At 34.4% G+C, this 15,799-nt stretch overlaps 1 protein-coding gene and 1 long non-coding RNA gene across 2 annotated transcripts; one reads left to right on the top strand and one right to left on the bottom strand.

Annotated features, from left to right (window-relative positions):
- Nucleotides 1–2,466: 2,466 nt before the first annotated feature.
- LOC107917637 (uncharacterized) lies at nucleotides 2,467–3,388 on the bottom strand. The gene is made up of 2 exons (XR_001689776.2): nucleotides 3,256–3,388; nucleotides 2,467–2,962 (listed from the first exon to the last, which is right to left on the bottom strand). It is a non-coding gene; the product is annotated as an uncharacterized lncRNA (long non-coding RNA).
- A 10,698-nt stretch (nucleotides 3,389–14,086) lies between these two features.
- On the top strand, nucleotides 14,087–15,069 carry LOC107917385 (tropomyosin-1-like). Its single transcript, XM_016846743.1, has 2 exons — nucleotides 14,087–14,620; nucleotides 14,848–15,069. The coding sequence occupies exons 1-2, from the start codon at nucleotides 14,087–14,089 to the stop codon at nucleotides 15,067–15,069; spliced, it is 756 nt and encodes a 251-aa protein (XP_016702232.1).
- The last annotated feature ends 730 nt before the right edge of the window (nucleotides 15,070–15,799 follow it).

The raw sequence follows: 15,799 nt of genomic DNA, 5'->3' as shown, positions 1-15,799 counted from the left end.
TTGTATCTATCTTACTCTAAAAGAAAGTTTCATGATTTCTAACATCGTAATTAAAAGAATTGATCGACACTCGCGAATGAATTAAATTTATAATTTATTCTAAACCATAATTATATTAGTATTATATTAGGCTTAAATGTATAAGAAGCCCTTAAAAAAATTAAAAAATAATTAATTAAACCTATTTAATTGAGCTCTTGTTAATAACCCGTAACTCAATTAAACTCTTCCATTAACAATTTCCATCTTAAACCATGTTAATTATTAAATCAATTGGTAGATGAAGATATGTGGCAGCCCTAGATTTAATGGTTCATTTTTCTTATACAAATTTATAAAACAAAAATCATAAAATTTGTATAAAAAAAATGTCATAAAAAATTGTAAAATATTATATAAACATATAAAAAATTATAAAAAGGATAAAAATTACAAAAAAATTTTAAATATTATTATAAAATTATATAAAAATGTAAAAATTATTTAAAAAGTTATAAAATATATTAATATATTAATATAAAAAGTATAATAAATCTCAACTCGGTTCAAAGTGCCATCACCATCCAAATCACCTTCACCCAACATACAAACTACTACATCATCCTCCATATTACTCAGCCGCAACATCACACTCCTCGTTTTCAAACTTTCTAATTGGTGTTAGCTAATTTTAACAATCAATGTAATAAAAAAATCCTTATTAGAGGTACTTAATTAAAATTTTATATTAATAAAACAGTTCAATTAAGTATAAATTAAATTAAAAATCTTAATTTTTTTACTTAAAATTTTATACCTTTAAGCCTAATATATTAAAATTCTGTTTCAAAACACAATTAATTGTTTAATTAAAATTTTCTAAACCCCAGGAACGCATAAAATAATTCTCGCACTATGCGAAAGAAACCTACATTTTTTCTATCATTTTCCTCCATTTACGTTTATATCTTTTAAGTTTTTTTTATATCTTTTAATTACAAAAAATTATTATTCTCTAGCAATATTTGACTAATAAAGTGTAATTATATTGTAATTTTTTATATCATGTTAAGTAGTATAAATTATAATTACACGGTTATATAATTTATTTATTTTTTAAAAAATATCAATAATATTTTTTAAGAAAAAATTTCTAAACAAGTAACATATCAAAATCAAATAACTGTATGTAATATGTTAGTCCAAGAAGTAGTAGAAAAATATTATTACCAAAAAAAATAACAAGAAAATAAGCATCATATGCAATTTTATTTAATTGCTCTAGCATTTCATATTTGTTAGCCTATTCCCTGTGTAACATTTAACATATACTCTTTATCGTCATCAGTTGGTCTTTGACTAATTAGTTCATCATCTGAATTGGAATTTGACTATGCATCATTAGAATTAATAGGATCTTTTTCTTCCGTATACTCTTCAAAGTATAGGTCATTTCACATATGAATGAAGTTAGGAAGTATGCAATATGTTAGCATAATTCAACATTGTCTTATCAGACTATACTAAAGTGGACAATTTTTTTAGAACAAAAAGTGTCCTCTCAACCATGTAACACCTAAAAATTTTAGTTTTTGAATTATTAAATTTATTAAAGTGATTTAATCCAATTTAGTGGATAGGTGTTGTACTTGTGTGTGTGAGGTTCTGGATTCGAATCCTTTTCCTTTGAATTTTGTTATTTTTTGTCTAAACCCCTATCTCTTAACTTTGGGCTTAAATTTTATTTTTGTGCACCTAAGAATAAAATGAGTCTAATGGTTTAATAGTAAGGTGTTAGCTTACCATTTAGTATTGTGCTCAAATCCTTGTACGTGTAAAACAAAAATATTTTTGCAATGTTTTGCTTGTGTTGTCCATATGGTAGAATTAGGGTGAATTTTAGTGGGATTATGTGGATATTGTTTTTAAATTATTTCAAAGAAAATCCCAAAAAAATCTCTCCCACTTTTCCCTCTCCCTTTGTCTCTTTTCCTTTTTGTCATCTATACTATTACTTTCCTCAAAATTTTCCTTTTCAAGTTTTGTTCCTTCTCATTCTACTCACCGAAACTATTCTTTGCTCATAACATGTTTTTTTCGAGTTCTTTCTTTATTGTTCCAAACTCTGTGCTAGTTGGCGTGAGTTTCTTTGTTTGAATCCTTTTCGGTTGTTCCAATTTTTGGGTGTTGGATGTACGCATTTGTGGTATTCGATAAGACAATAATTCTTTTTGGTTGATGTGTAATATTTGGTTATTAGGTTCTTTACGAAGAAAGTGGTTTTAGTGTTCAATTTATGTGTTTTGGTGCAATTAGGAGAAGATCATGAGACGGTTGATCCTCTAGCAAACTAAGTTTTTATTTAGGTTATTGTTTCGTTCAAGGTTAAGTGATTTTGCCATTTGTAGGGGCTGTTTTGTTTTTGTAATTGTGTTCGATTGTTGATGGTTGTACTAAATTAGTGCATTGGGTTGGTAAAAAGCATGCTAATTAATTTGTGTGAATTGTACTCAGTTCTTGAATCTACACCGGAAACTAACTAGGTGTGCGACTCGATCCCGTAAAAAACACAAACGGCAGAAAGTCGAAAAATCCACTACTGGCATTACACGACTGTGTGTTAGACCGTGTGGACCACACGAGCTGGGCTATTTGGGCCAATTGGCCTGTGTTGGCCACACGGGCATGTGGGCCCTTTTTTGGAAAATTTCACCTAAGGCCGTATTGATCTATGATGCGTATTTAGCCGCTCAGTAGGGTCTATACTATATAAATAGGGCTTGAAAACATGATATCTAATAGTATGCTACAACAAATATCCCCTAACCCAATTTATCCAAAACACTAACCCAACCCAAACACAAAACAAATAACCCTAGCCTAATTAGCACCGTCCCATCACCACTTGCCTCCACCGCCTCTGACTCCCACCGCCCCAGTCATGTCAACAGTGCAAATGGCCTCTGCTCCACCGCCCATTTTCCTGCAAAGAAAAGACAATGTAAAAAAGGATTTGTAATGGCTATATAAAGCCGAATCCAAAACCATTTGAAAGTTCAGCATTTTTTTTGTGAAAATAAAAAACAAACATCACTCGATTTCAAGCAGAGAATCTCTAGCAATCTAAAACAATAAAAACAATCCAAACAGAGTAGAAAGATAAACAGTCGAAGGTGATTCATCCTCATCTTCTTTCTTTTTCTTTCTTTTTAACCAATTTTGCCCGCATATACATATATATACGTTTTAAAAATAAAAAAATGTAAAATTTCTTACCATTTTTCATCTCCACGGTGGCCGGCACGGCGAACGGCACGGCGGCGACCGGCCTGCACCTCGTCGGCTTTTGGGCTGGCAGACCGAGAGAGAGAGAGGAGTTTAGGAGTTTTTTTAAAGGGAGAGGAGAAATGAAAAAAAATAAAAATAAATGGGTTATATAGGCGGGCAAAACGCACCGTTTTGCCCGACCATTTTAAAACACAAAAACGGTGCCGTTTTAAGCGCTGACCCGAAACCCGGCCCGCTCCACAGAAGGATCCGCGTGTTTTTGCAAGCATGGTCTAATTGCTTGCGCAGTCCTTCTGGTTTTTACATGCTTTGCAATCAAGTTTTTAATTCTTTTAAATTAGCCCCGAGGTTATCGCATTTTGCAAGTTGGTCCTCCCTTCAGCGACACCGTTTCAAGGGCTCAGGTAAATTGCCCTTTTGGACCTCGTATGTTATTTGCACTTTCAAATTAGTCCCTTCTCTTTATTAGTTTTTTAAATCGGCCCCAAAACTTAATATTTGTTTCAATTTAGTCCCTTTCTCCTATTTAATACAGTTTCTATATTATTTTTACTCTTTATTATTTTAATATTATTCATTATTCTATTGTACCATTCTTGTATTATTATTTTTAGCATATTTTATTATTATTTAGCCCCTTTTAAATTAATACTATATATATACATATTATATATATTCTTATAGTTGTTTTATATATTATTATTGTTCCTAATATATGTTTTATGTATATATATTCAAATATTCTATTATGTACATTTTGTTATATCTATTTTTACCTCTATATTATTAATATTTATTATATATCTTTAACATATATACTTATATATTTATATATTATTATTATTATTAGTTTTTGATATTATTGTTTTGTTAAATACATTCGTGTCATATATACATACTTTTAATTTATATGTTATACTTCATATTATGCCCATGTAAATTAATATTATATTATGTATATCATTTTATTATAGTTTTATATGTTGTAAATATCATATTATGTTCTATAATGTATATTATGTAGGTCATGTATATGTTTTAATATATTATGTGTATACTTTGTTTTGTATTTCACGTACATATTATGTATAAACATTTAATATTATCACATATTTAATTTCAATATATATTTATACAATGTTTCTTTATTATTATCATTATCTCTGTATTATTACTATTATTATTCCTTCCATTACCATCACTATGATATTATTATTTTTATAACATTTTTATATAATTATCTATACGCTATTGTTTTTACACTAACTAATAATATATACACATTTTTGCGTACATATTTCGCTTATATATATCATTACCCACGGTATTATCGTTTCATCACCTATTTATACCGTCGTAAATTCTTTCAAGCCTTAAGTCATTCATTGGTTGCATTATTATTAATATATATATACTATGTAATTTTATATTGCGTATATATTCTATATTATGCATATGTACCTTGTAATATTATTATTATGTATATATATGTTTCTATATTTCTTCTTACTTTTATTATCATGCATATACTTTAGTACATATAATCATTATTATTGTTTTCATTATCATTTTATGTTACCATTATTTATTTATTTATTTGCTTGCGCGTTCGATCATTTCATTTTTTTCCTCACATATGTGTTTACATTTGCTTAGCCTCGTCATTATATCATCTTTTACAACTGTTCATATTATTGCTTTTGACACTATCGCACCCGTCATTATGTTATTATTCATATTAATTTGCTTTTATGTTTACTATAAATCACGATTTTACTCAAAACATTAATAATTTTCTCACAAAAGTAAATATTCCGTATTTAGTAATTCGAGTGTAATACCCCTACCCGTACTCATTGCCGGAATAGGGTACGAGGCATTACCGGAGTTTACGAATTAAATTTTTTTTTATATTCAATATAGCCCTTTTATAAATATCTAACCTTTCCTGTAATATTAAATCAAGACCAATCCACATCAACCAAATCAATTCAACATATTTTCATGATAGATTCATGCATTTATATAAGATAACGTCATCACATATCTATAACCAGGTTTGTTAACCATACTAATGGCTAACTTTACATTCATTTCACGTTAACATTTACTTTGTTAGCTTATACATGCCATTGATTTCCAAAATAAAGTTTCTTTATATACCGAAATCCTGAGGTTGACAGTGTGATGTGTCTCCAACCAAATCCGACCTCCGAGCTCTTAACACTACAAAACAGGGAAAAAGGAAACGGGGTAAGCACTTCGTGCTTAGTAAGCTCATGTAACAAGAATTATACTTACCTAATATTTTCAATACAATACAATAAACATCCATATATCCATTCAATGCATTATTACCCTAATATGCACAAACTCAACATTCAAGTTAGTACAATAATTTCCATGTACCAATAATATATACCATGATTGATGAGCACGTCAATACCATGATTTCCATTTTCTTGTTATTTTTCCATATTTATCCCGTTGAATTTCTTCGAATTTTCGATGGATTTTCAGAGATACACTTTTAGTGTATATTTCCGGGTCCGTCAATTCATATTCATGTGTGCACATATCCATTTCAGAGAGCACACTCCCGCGAACCTCAACCTTGCAGCGGGATTACCAGTCCAGACTAAATCCCCTGCAATATAAACTCATAGAGTATTGTCGGGATTACCAGTCCAGGCTAAATCCCCTGCAACGACAATTACTCTAATGAGCTTGGATCTGAATTACCAGTCCAGGCTAAATTTAGACCCTAATTCGGATTACCCGTCCGGGCTAAATCCATTTTACACATATTCTTCGGGAGGGCTATATCAGGATAGGATCACCCGTCCGGGCTAGATCCTTTTTACCGTCAATTCCTTTTCAAAGATCCATCGAATTTTCCTTTCATTCAATTGAGATTTCTTCCCATTTTATCAAATATATCAATGTTTCATTAATTTTCATGTAACACCCCAAACCCGGCCCAGAAGTTATGGCTGGATCCGGCATGCCACATAAAAAATGTTAAAAAAAAATTTCCATTCTAAGTCCAGAAAATCGTACTTGATGTTCAAAAGATTAATTCATTAAGGGTTAAAGTGAATGGAAGCTGTGCACCAGGTAGGAAACCGGAAAAGAGGTGGTGAGTCCATCGGACTGCTTAAGTACCAAGCTCCCTTCGGATCCAATCCTAGACATGCATACTGCCATTGCCACACCTTAACGTCATGGATATTTCTAGGAAACCGATTTGATTAAGTCATTTTTAGGAAAAGCGATTAATTTTGGAAAATTACTTTCATTGCGAAAGCTTTGCTTGTTGTCGTGTTATTTTGAAATCAACTGTTGTTTTTGAAAACGCGCCCTAAAGCTATCCAATTTCAATAGTTAAAATAAGTATTACCTATCTTAGTAATACATATTAAAACCATCAAAAATAATTAAGCGGCCTTATTACATTTAAAAGCCCAAAAACTTCAAACGTAAATAAAAGGATGTCCAGTTCACCAGAAGAAAATCAAACTTTCAGAACGGGTGGCCACTCCGAATTCCCTCACAACTCCAAGCCCACTATGGTTGGGGATTTCCTGCGTGGATGAAAATAAAAGGGGTGAGTTTGGGGAAACTCAGTGTGTAAGGAAAACCCATTCAAAGCCCAAGTCAGCTCAAGCCTATTGGGCCTAAGCCCATTCAGGTAACAGTGGTACTGGGCCAGAGCCCTTTTCAGATTACAATAAACTGGGCCTTAGCCCCTTATTTAGATAACAGTATGGCCCATAGGCCCATTTCAAAATACATACAACATCAGTAAACATATGCAAGCCCATTTGGGGAGACTACTCAACCCACCAACCACTACACTCCACCCGTACCAGCCATACACTCCATGTGGGGAATAGCTCAACCCACCCAGCCCAACACTCCACAGTTGCAGCCTTACTGCTCAGTTAACAGTAAATTGAGGCAAAGCCTCCAGTACGTGGACAAGCCACTTTCAGTACTTCCTCCGTCAATATCCCAGTCCCATGCATCAGATAATAACAACATGGCATGCAGTAAATAACAACAGTCAAACATGCATTTAGGTCAATTTAACCCTAGGGGTATTTCGGTAATTTATTTCCTAGGGGGTAAAACTGTAAATTTTCCACTTTTAAAGGTATTTCAGTAATTTATCTATTTTAGGGTTTTTCATGCATATTCCTACCTTTCACGTACTAACAGAATCACGTACCGAGGTTTCTTACCGAATTGGGCCCGTTGGCCCATCATTCCAATTTTGGCCCATTAAGCCCAAAAATATCGAGGGCATAGAAATCATGCACTTTGCAGTCCAAACATTGCAGCTTACCAAAAACATTAATCGATTTACCTCACGAGCATTCGCACACTCGCAAATCTACAAAATACCAGTTTTCGGCATTTCGGCTTTTGCCGATCTAGACTAAGAAAGAGGGTGTTAGTTACACACCTGTTTGTGACGATATGCTGACGAGATCCACACACGAACCGCCTACAATTGGATTACTAACACGTTAATCTAACTATTCAAATACGAACTACGTATTAACCCCTTACAATATTCGGCCAACCACACCTACAAATCATAGTAAGTTTATAAGAAAACAATAAGCAACTCATTAACAAATTTTTGTCAATGTTTACCACATAATCATAATTTCACTGCAAGCTGTCTTCCTGAGCGACAGTCACTAAATCATTTATAACTGGAGCTACAAAACTCCAAATCAAGTTCCATTAATTTTTCCTGAAAATAGACTCATATATCTTCTATCCATAAAATTTTCAGAATTTTTGGTTTGGCCAATCAATACCAGATTTTTCTCAAAGTTTCCCATGTTTCACTGTTTGACTAATCTGACCACCCTTCATTGCAAATAAAATTTCTCATTGTAAAGAATTCAAAATATGTTCTTGTTTATTTCATTAGAAACTAGACTCAATAAGCTTTAATTACATAATTTATTCAGCTTCTAATTCTTCTCCCACAATTTATGGTGATTTTCCAAAGTCACGTTACTGCTGCTGTCCCAAGCAGATTTATTACCAAATCACTCTTTCACACATACCTTGCATGCATGTTATTTAAACATGTATATCACCAATCAATCATCACATATCTATGATTTTACTTAAGTATAATCTCCATTTCATCATTTTAAAGCACAACATGTTAGCTGATTTTTCCCTTTAACATCTAAGGCACATGCATGCTCATTTGTTTGGCTCAACTTCACCTATCTTCCATTTTTCATCAAAAGAACATGAAACAACAACCATTTCCTTCATTTTAATTCATGACTAAATGCTCACAACACAACTAAAAATCAAAATATACTTCAAGAGTTAAGGTAGAATCAAGAAGAACTCATGAACCTCAAAATAGAAGCAAGGTACCAAGAACTTACCTTCAATTTTCCTCCTCCTAATGACCGAATACTCAAGAGCTTTCTCCTCTCCTTTCTCTTCTCTAACTTTCCGCTATGATGAACAAAGATGGACAAAACTTTGTTCTTTTCACCCCTTTTTCTTTTAATAAAACTTCATATTTCATCCATTTAATTTTTTAATACAAAAGACATGAAATTCTTATCATGAAACATTTACCTAACCCATTATCATGAAACATTTACCTAACCCATTATCATGAAACATTTACCTAACCCATTATCATGGAACATTTACCTAACCTATTATCAATTTGTATCAATTTGTACCATAAATTATGGATATCAAGTGTACATTTTGTCTACAACAACATGATGGCTGGCCACTTCATGTAAAATGGGAGGTTTGTCATGCAAATCCTTCTATTTTGCACTCCTATTTATTTGGCCACTTCAATTTAGCCTATAGCATTTTCAAACATTTTCACATAGGTCCTATTTCATAATTTCACTCCCTTTTTCTTATGGAACAAAAATTAACTAAAATTACCGGGTTCTATCTTAAGCTTGGGCCTTCGAGAGGCCCACTAACATAATTAAACCTATGCCAACATCCACAGGATTCCCGAAAATTGGGGCGTTACATTTCATACAATGAACACTCCAATCATATTCACATCAATAACATACAATCTCAAGCATTTAAGAATATAATTCAAGTTACATGAACTTACCTTGATACTTGTTTGTAAACAGTAAAAATCTACTAATCCCGAACTTTTTCCTTTCCTCGATCTAGCTTCGTATTTGAATCTTCTGGATCTAAATAAATAAATTTAATTATCAATTTAATACATTTCATGTTCATATGCAACATTCTCTATAATTCAACTATTATTTATAGTTCATTCAAAGCTGTCTACTTGAGTCATAGTCACTAAATTATTTATAACTTGAGATACGGAACTCCAAATTAAGATCTGTTAATTTTCCCTGAAACTAGACTCATATATATTTTTACCATAAAAATTTCAAAATTTTTGGTTTAGCCAATCAGTACAGTTTATTCTTCAAAGTCACCCCTGTTCTGCTGTCGACAGTTCTGACCCTTCTTCACTAAAAATTAATTATCTCTTCATAAAGAATTCAAATGATGTTCTCGTTTGTTTATCTTAAAAATAGACTCATTAAGGATTCTATACATATAAATTTAAGACCCTAATTGTTTTTATTCAATTTTTTTTATGATTTTTCAAATTCAGAACAGGGGAACCCGAATTCATTCTGACCTTGTCTCACAAAATTCATTATATCTCAAAATTTACAAATCCATTTCTTACACTATTTCTTCTATGAGAAACTAGACTCAATAAGATTTAATTCTATATTTTTTTCATCTTCTAATTCGATTTCTACAATTTATGGTGATTTTTCAAAGTTAGTCTACTGCTGCTGTCCAAACTGTTTTTGTGCAAGCTGTTTATTACCATTTTCCCCTAAGCTTTTAATAAATGATAATTTCGTCCCTACTCAATTAGCCTCTCAATTGAGCTGATTTTTCTCAATTAACATTTTATTCTATCACCTTAAACTAGTTGACAACCTTTAGGAATCAGAATTTCAGCAATAGACTTTAATTCCAAGCATTTTCACAATTAGGTCCTAAAAATCAATTTCTATTGAAATTACCTAATAAAATCATATCATAAACAAATTAAAGCTTTAATTTCATTCTATTTCATCATAAACTTACAGCACTCAACCATGGTGACTTTCAATTTCATCCATGAAATCAAAAACTAATGAATTTAATAGTAGGACCTAGTTGCAAAAGTCTTAGAAACACAAAAATTACAAGAAAAAGGCAAGGATTAACTCACTTGGTGCAAAAATTATGAAATACCAGCTTAGAGAACCCTCCCATGGCATTTTTAGCTTCTGGAATTGAAGAGAAATGAAGAGAAATCTAGATATTTCCTATTTAGTCCTAGTTTTATTCAGTTAATTTTGCAATATTCCAATTTTACCCTTAATTTATCAATTTTTCTGCTGATTTCATGCCCTTGCCGTCTAGCCCAAATAAATTTTGGGTCTAATTGCCTTTTAAATCCTTTCTCATTAGACTTTTAAGCTATTTAATCATCCTAGTGACTTTTACACCTATTACAATTTAGTCCTTTTCATTTAATTGACTATCCAAACATTAAAATTTCCTAACGAAATTTTAATACCACACTAATAACATTTCATAAATATTTATAAAATTATTTTCGAGTTGGTTTTACAAGATAGAGGTCCCAATATCTTGTTTTTACCCAATTTCTTCAATAATTTTTTTTTCTAACTAATCACTAAATCGGTAAAATCTTTCTATCAATATTTCATACGATTTTCCTATCATATCAATTTTCATGCAAAAATATTGAAATAAATTTCTCTTTAAATCGAATTTGTGGTTACGAAACCACTGTTCCGATAACCTTGAATTTAGGTTATTACATCGAGACAATCGTGCCCTAACTTACCGGGTCTCGATTTGTCTCATTCAACCTAAATAAATGGAATATTCTTTGAAATATGAGTCTAAAAAAATGCTTATTTTTGGAGCTTCGAGGTGTGGTGCCCTAACTTACCGGGTATGACATTTTGATACCTCGAAATAAGATCTTTTGCAAATAAAGGCAATGTTCGGTGTTCGAAAATTCGAGGAAACGTGCCCTAACTTACTGGGTTTTGATTTTCCTCGTTCACCCTAACTAACTGAATATCCTTTCAAAAGAAGTTAAAATACATCGATTTTAAATAAAAGGCAAGCTCATTCTCAAAAGTTCGAGATGTCGTATCCTAACTTACTGGATATGACGTATCGTTGCCTCGAGACGAGAATGTCTTTGACATTTTAATGTTTATTTTACAAAAGAGGGATCTTATTCCAAAGTCTTTCAAGTTCTCAATTTTTGACAATTAAGACACTAATTAATCAACTAGGTACCAATTTTGGGCGTAGCGAGGGTGCTAACCCTTCCTCGTGCGTAACTGACTCCCGAACTCATTTTCTAATTTTCGTAGACCAAAAAAATTATCGTCTTAGTAAATCTTAACTTTTATTAAAATGATTAATTTAAGGTGATCCGATCACACCTCATCAAAAAGGATTGGTGGCGACTCCCATTTTTCATTTTCGTTTTCAAATCCAAGTCGATCCCCGTCTTCCAAAAAATGGTTACAACAGCTTGGCGACTCCACTGGGGACACCAAATAAGAGAGTCAAGCCACAAGTTGATTAACTTTTATCTTTTTATCAAAAATTAAAAATTTGGTTTTGAAATACGATCCTTTCATTACATTTCATCAGCTATTTTTTGGTTTGTGATACAATACCTGCTGCGTTGGTTCGAGTCTTTAAATGGTTTTGCATATTGCATTGCATGACCGCTGTGGTCACACCCCTTTAAGTGGGAGTGAGAAACTACTCCTTCGTGAGGTTTTCACCTCCATGCAGGATAGTGAATCGCTTTCGGGATACATCCGTACCTATGTCTTCGTGAGATTTTCATCTCCGTGCAGCCATAGGGAAATCTATTCCCCTGAACTGAACTCGGTCTATATGAGCCTATAAATGGGTGAAGATCGAGGAATCTACTGGTTCGGGTACCCTTACTCTAGAACCAAACCCCATATAGCAAGCCTTAAGAACCCACCCTAGGTAAAGCCACTCCGAAACCCTAGTGGTTACCTGAGCAAGTGCTATGTTTATTATGCTTTGTTTGCTTTGAATTGCGTATGAAATACTGACTTGTTTTGTTTTACTTTGATTGTATTTGCATGGTATTTTCATCGCAAAAGGTGTTGATTCGTATTCGGTTCCTAAATAGATAGCTTATCATGGAAAAGGGGTTTTTTTGATAAAGTAGAAGACAACGCGGCTGTCCGGATATGGGCTGAGATGACACAACAAGAGAAAGGTGACAGTCTTACTGAGGGGTATGTGTCAGAGTTATGGAACTTTACTCGGATCAGCGTAACTCAGAATAATCTCCAAGAGATGAAAGAAATTTGGGGTCAGTGGGATGATGAGGTCAAACAGCTATTCTATTGTCATTACGGTGATTTACCTTATCTGCTCGATGTCAAGGTAGATGAACACCTGTTTCGAGCCCTTGCCCAATATTGGAATTCTGCTTACAGTTGATTCACCTTCGGGAAAGTAGACTTGGTACCTACTATAGAAGAATACACGACCTTGCTCCATTGCCCAAAAATTCAGGTTGACAGAATTTATTCCAGGCCTGCTAACGTCCCAGCATTTTCAAAAAAGCTGATGAACATCACAGGGATGAGCGAACAGTGGGTGACAACCCGGATCAAACAAAAAGGGGATTGTAAATGCATTCCTTGGAGGAACCTGAGGGATATAATCTTAGCACACCCCAACGTGAAAAAAAGGGTAGATGTCTTCGCCCTGAGCATTTATGGACTGATCATCTTCCCTAAGGCTTTGAGGCATGTAGACGAGGTTGTTTCTGGTCTTTTTGACAGGCTTGGTAAAGGAACCACACCTGTACCCGCAATCTTGGCTAAAACTTTCAGATCATTGAATGCTTGTAGAAGAGTAGGTGAAGGGAGATTTATTGGATGTATACAACTCTTGCTATCTTGGTTCCATAGCCATTTTTGGAAAGTGGAAAAGGTTTCCTATCGTATCTTCTCTGAAAGTTATTCTCCACTGAAAGAGTTAGTGGCAACACCGAGGCGAGATGATGTTACAGAAGAAAATTGGATGACGGTTCTCCAAAATTTGCGAGAAGAAGATGTTGAATGGAGAGCCCCTTGGATGGTTCCTGATGAAATATTATACCGATGTGGAGACTTCGATTGGGTTCCCTTGTTAGGAGTATGGGGAGCCGTCGGGTATGCTCCTCTGCTTGCATTGCGACAGTACAGATCCAGACAGTTTACACCACCAACATACGGGTTAGCCTAGTGCGAGTTCGTGTTCATAGGGATTCACAGGGAATAATTACAAAAAGAAAGTTTGCAAGATATCAAATGCCTCGAACCAGACTCGTAGAATGAAAAAATTTGCTGCCAATCCCATGACTACTTCTGAGTACGACCGATGGTGGAATCAGAGGATTAACGACAACATCCCTACATCAGATCAAGGGAATCCTTAGTTGATAGAAGAACACTTAAAAGTAATCCCGTCTGAGCTAGAAATCATTAGGCAAGATTTCGAGAGAAAAAGTCTGGAGCTAGAAAAAAGGATCGAGCAGTTGGAAGAAGAAAAGATGCAGTTAGGGTTAGATGTCGACGTCCAGAAACTATAAGTTGAAAGACTCAGAAAAGGGAAAAACAAGGCTAAAGAGGACTTGGACAGTTTGAAAACGGACTATAAGAAGCTGCGTAGATCAATGAGAACCGCTGGGTTAGGAAAAACATCGGAACTGTGGCGACAAGAAGTTAAAGAAGAACAAAGCAAAGCCAACCAATGGGAAGAAAAATTCCGAGATGCTCAAGCTCGAGAAGGTGCTCTGAAAAGAAGTTTGGTAGAAAGCCAGAATGAGAAAGAAGGGTTGAAGATCCGGGTATCAGAGTTAGAGAGGTCATTGTATCAGTATCGCTCGCGTAACTCTGCAATCGAGTTGAAAGCTAGTCAGAACAGAATCGAAGAATTAAAAGAGAATATAGAAGAACTCAAAACAGCGCTACAAAATCGTGATCTTCAAATAGAACTCCTCGAGGTAAATAACGAGCGATGGAAGGAGCAACTTCATCAATCTCAAGACCAAGTCAGAAGCAGGGACTACGTCATGGGCGAAGCTTTGACTCAAGTGCAAGAAGTGGCCGATCACTTGCAAACATTAGCAGTACAAGCTGATGTGCTGAGTTTAAAATACGAGTCGAAATCGGACCGAGGTCGAGAGCTAGCTTGGCTTCTTAGACAGGTCAAGGCCTTAAGTATCAGGGCCAAGCCTTATATGTAATCTATTTTATGTAAAGAAACTTGTTTTCTAGAAATTTATTCTAATAAAATCGAATTGGAATCAACGCTTTTTTGCATTCATCGCATTCATTGCATTCATGCATCAGCATTGCATCACACGCACTAAAACTCACAAAAAACCCTAAAAATCATGGCAGTTACCCTGGAACATCGTTACGGTACAAGAAGAAAAACAAGAGCAATAGATCAAAGGTTAGAGAGATTGAAACAAATGCAAAAAGAGATGCAGGATCAATTACAAACACGTATGCAAGAACAGCTTGCCAAAATCCAGCAAAATATGAAGGACCAGATGCTGGAGTCCTAGAAAAGCATGATGGACCAACTAACGCGTTTATTGGCTGGCGGGTTGGAAAAAGGGAAAAGCCCCTTGATCAATGCGGGAGATGATAATGAAGATCCTACCTACCCTCTGGGTTTTGCCCTAGCGGACGTTCAGACACAACCTGATATGTACCCAAGAAGGCCATCGGTCACAATTAGGCCCTAACCATTTCAGGCCAGTGTTTCGGCACCGATGAATTATCAGGCCAGCTCGGGCTCTAATCCGGGGGATAAACCGACCAACCCTATGGTCCCCAATCTTGATGAAGTAACAGAAACAGAAAAGGCAAGGATAGAACTCCCGAGAGAGCTTGAAGAAAGGTGTAGATGGTTAGAAGAAAAATTTAAAGAAATGGAAAGCACTGACTATCGTGGTGGAATCGACGCTAAGGAATTAAGTTTGGTTCCGAACCTGGTACTCCCTCCCAAGTTCAAAACTCTGGAATTTGAGAAATACAATGGGACTAGCTGTCTCGAAGCTCACATCACTATGTTCTGCTGACGAATGGCAGGCCATGTCAATAATGACCAACTATTAATTCACTGCTTCCAAGAAAGTCTGGTTGGGGCCGCTTCTAGATGGTACAACCAATTGAGTCGCGCCCAGGTCAGTTCATGGAAAGATTTAGCACAAGCTTTCATGAAGTAGTACGGTCATATGACAGACATAGCCCCTAATAGAATCACTTTACAGAATATGGAGAAAAATCATAATGAGAGCTTTAGGCAGTACGCCCAGCGATGGAGAGAGGTGGCCACACAGGTCCAACCCCCTCTGTTAGAAAAGGAAACCACT

Source organism: Gossypium hirsutum, chromosome A01, assembly GCF_007990345.1.
Source record: "Gossypium hirsutum isolate 1008001.06 chromosome A01, Gossypium_hirsutum_v2.1, whole genome shotgun sequence".
NCBI classification, from domain to species: domain Eukaryota; kingdom Viridiplantae; phylum Streptophyta; class Magnoliopsida; order Malvales; family Malvaceae; genus Gossypium; species Gossypium hirsutum.
This window is presented reverse-complemented; position numbering and strand designations above follow the sequence as displayed.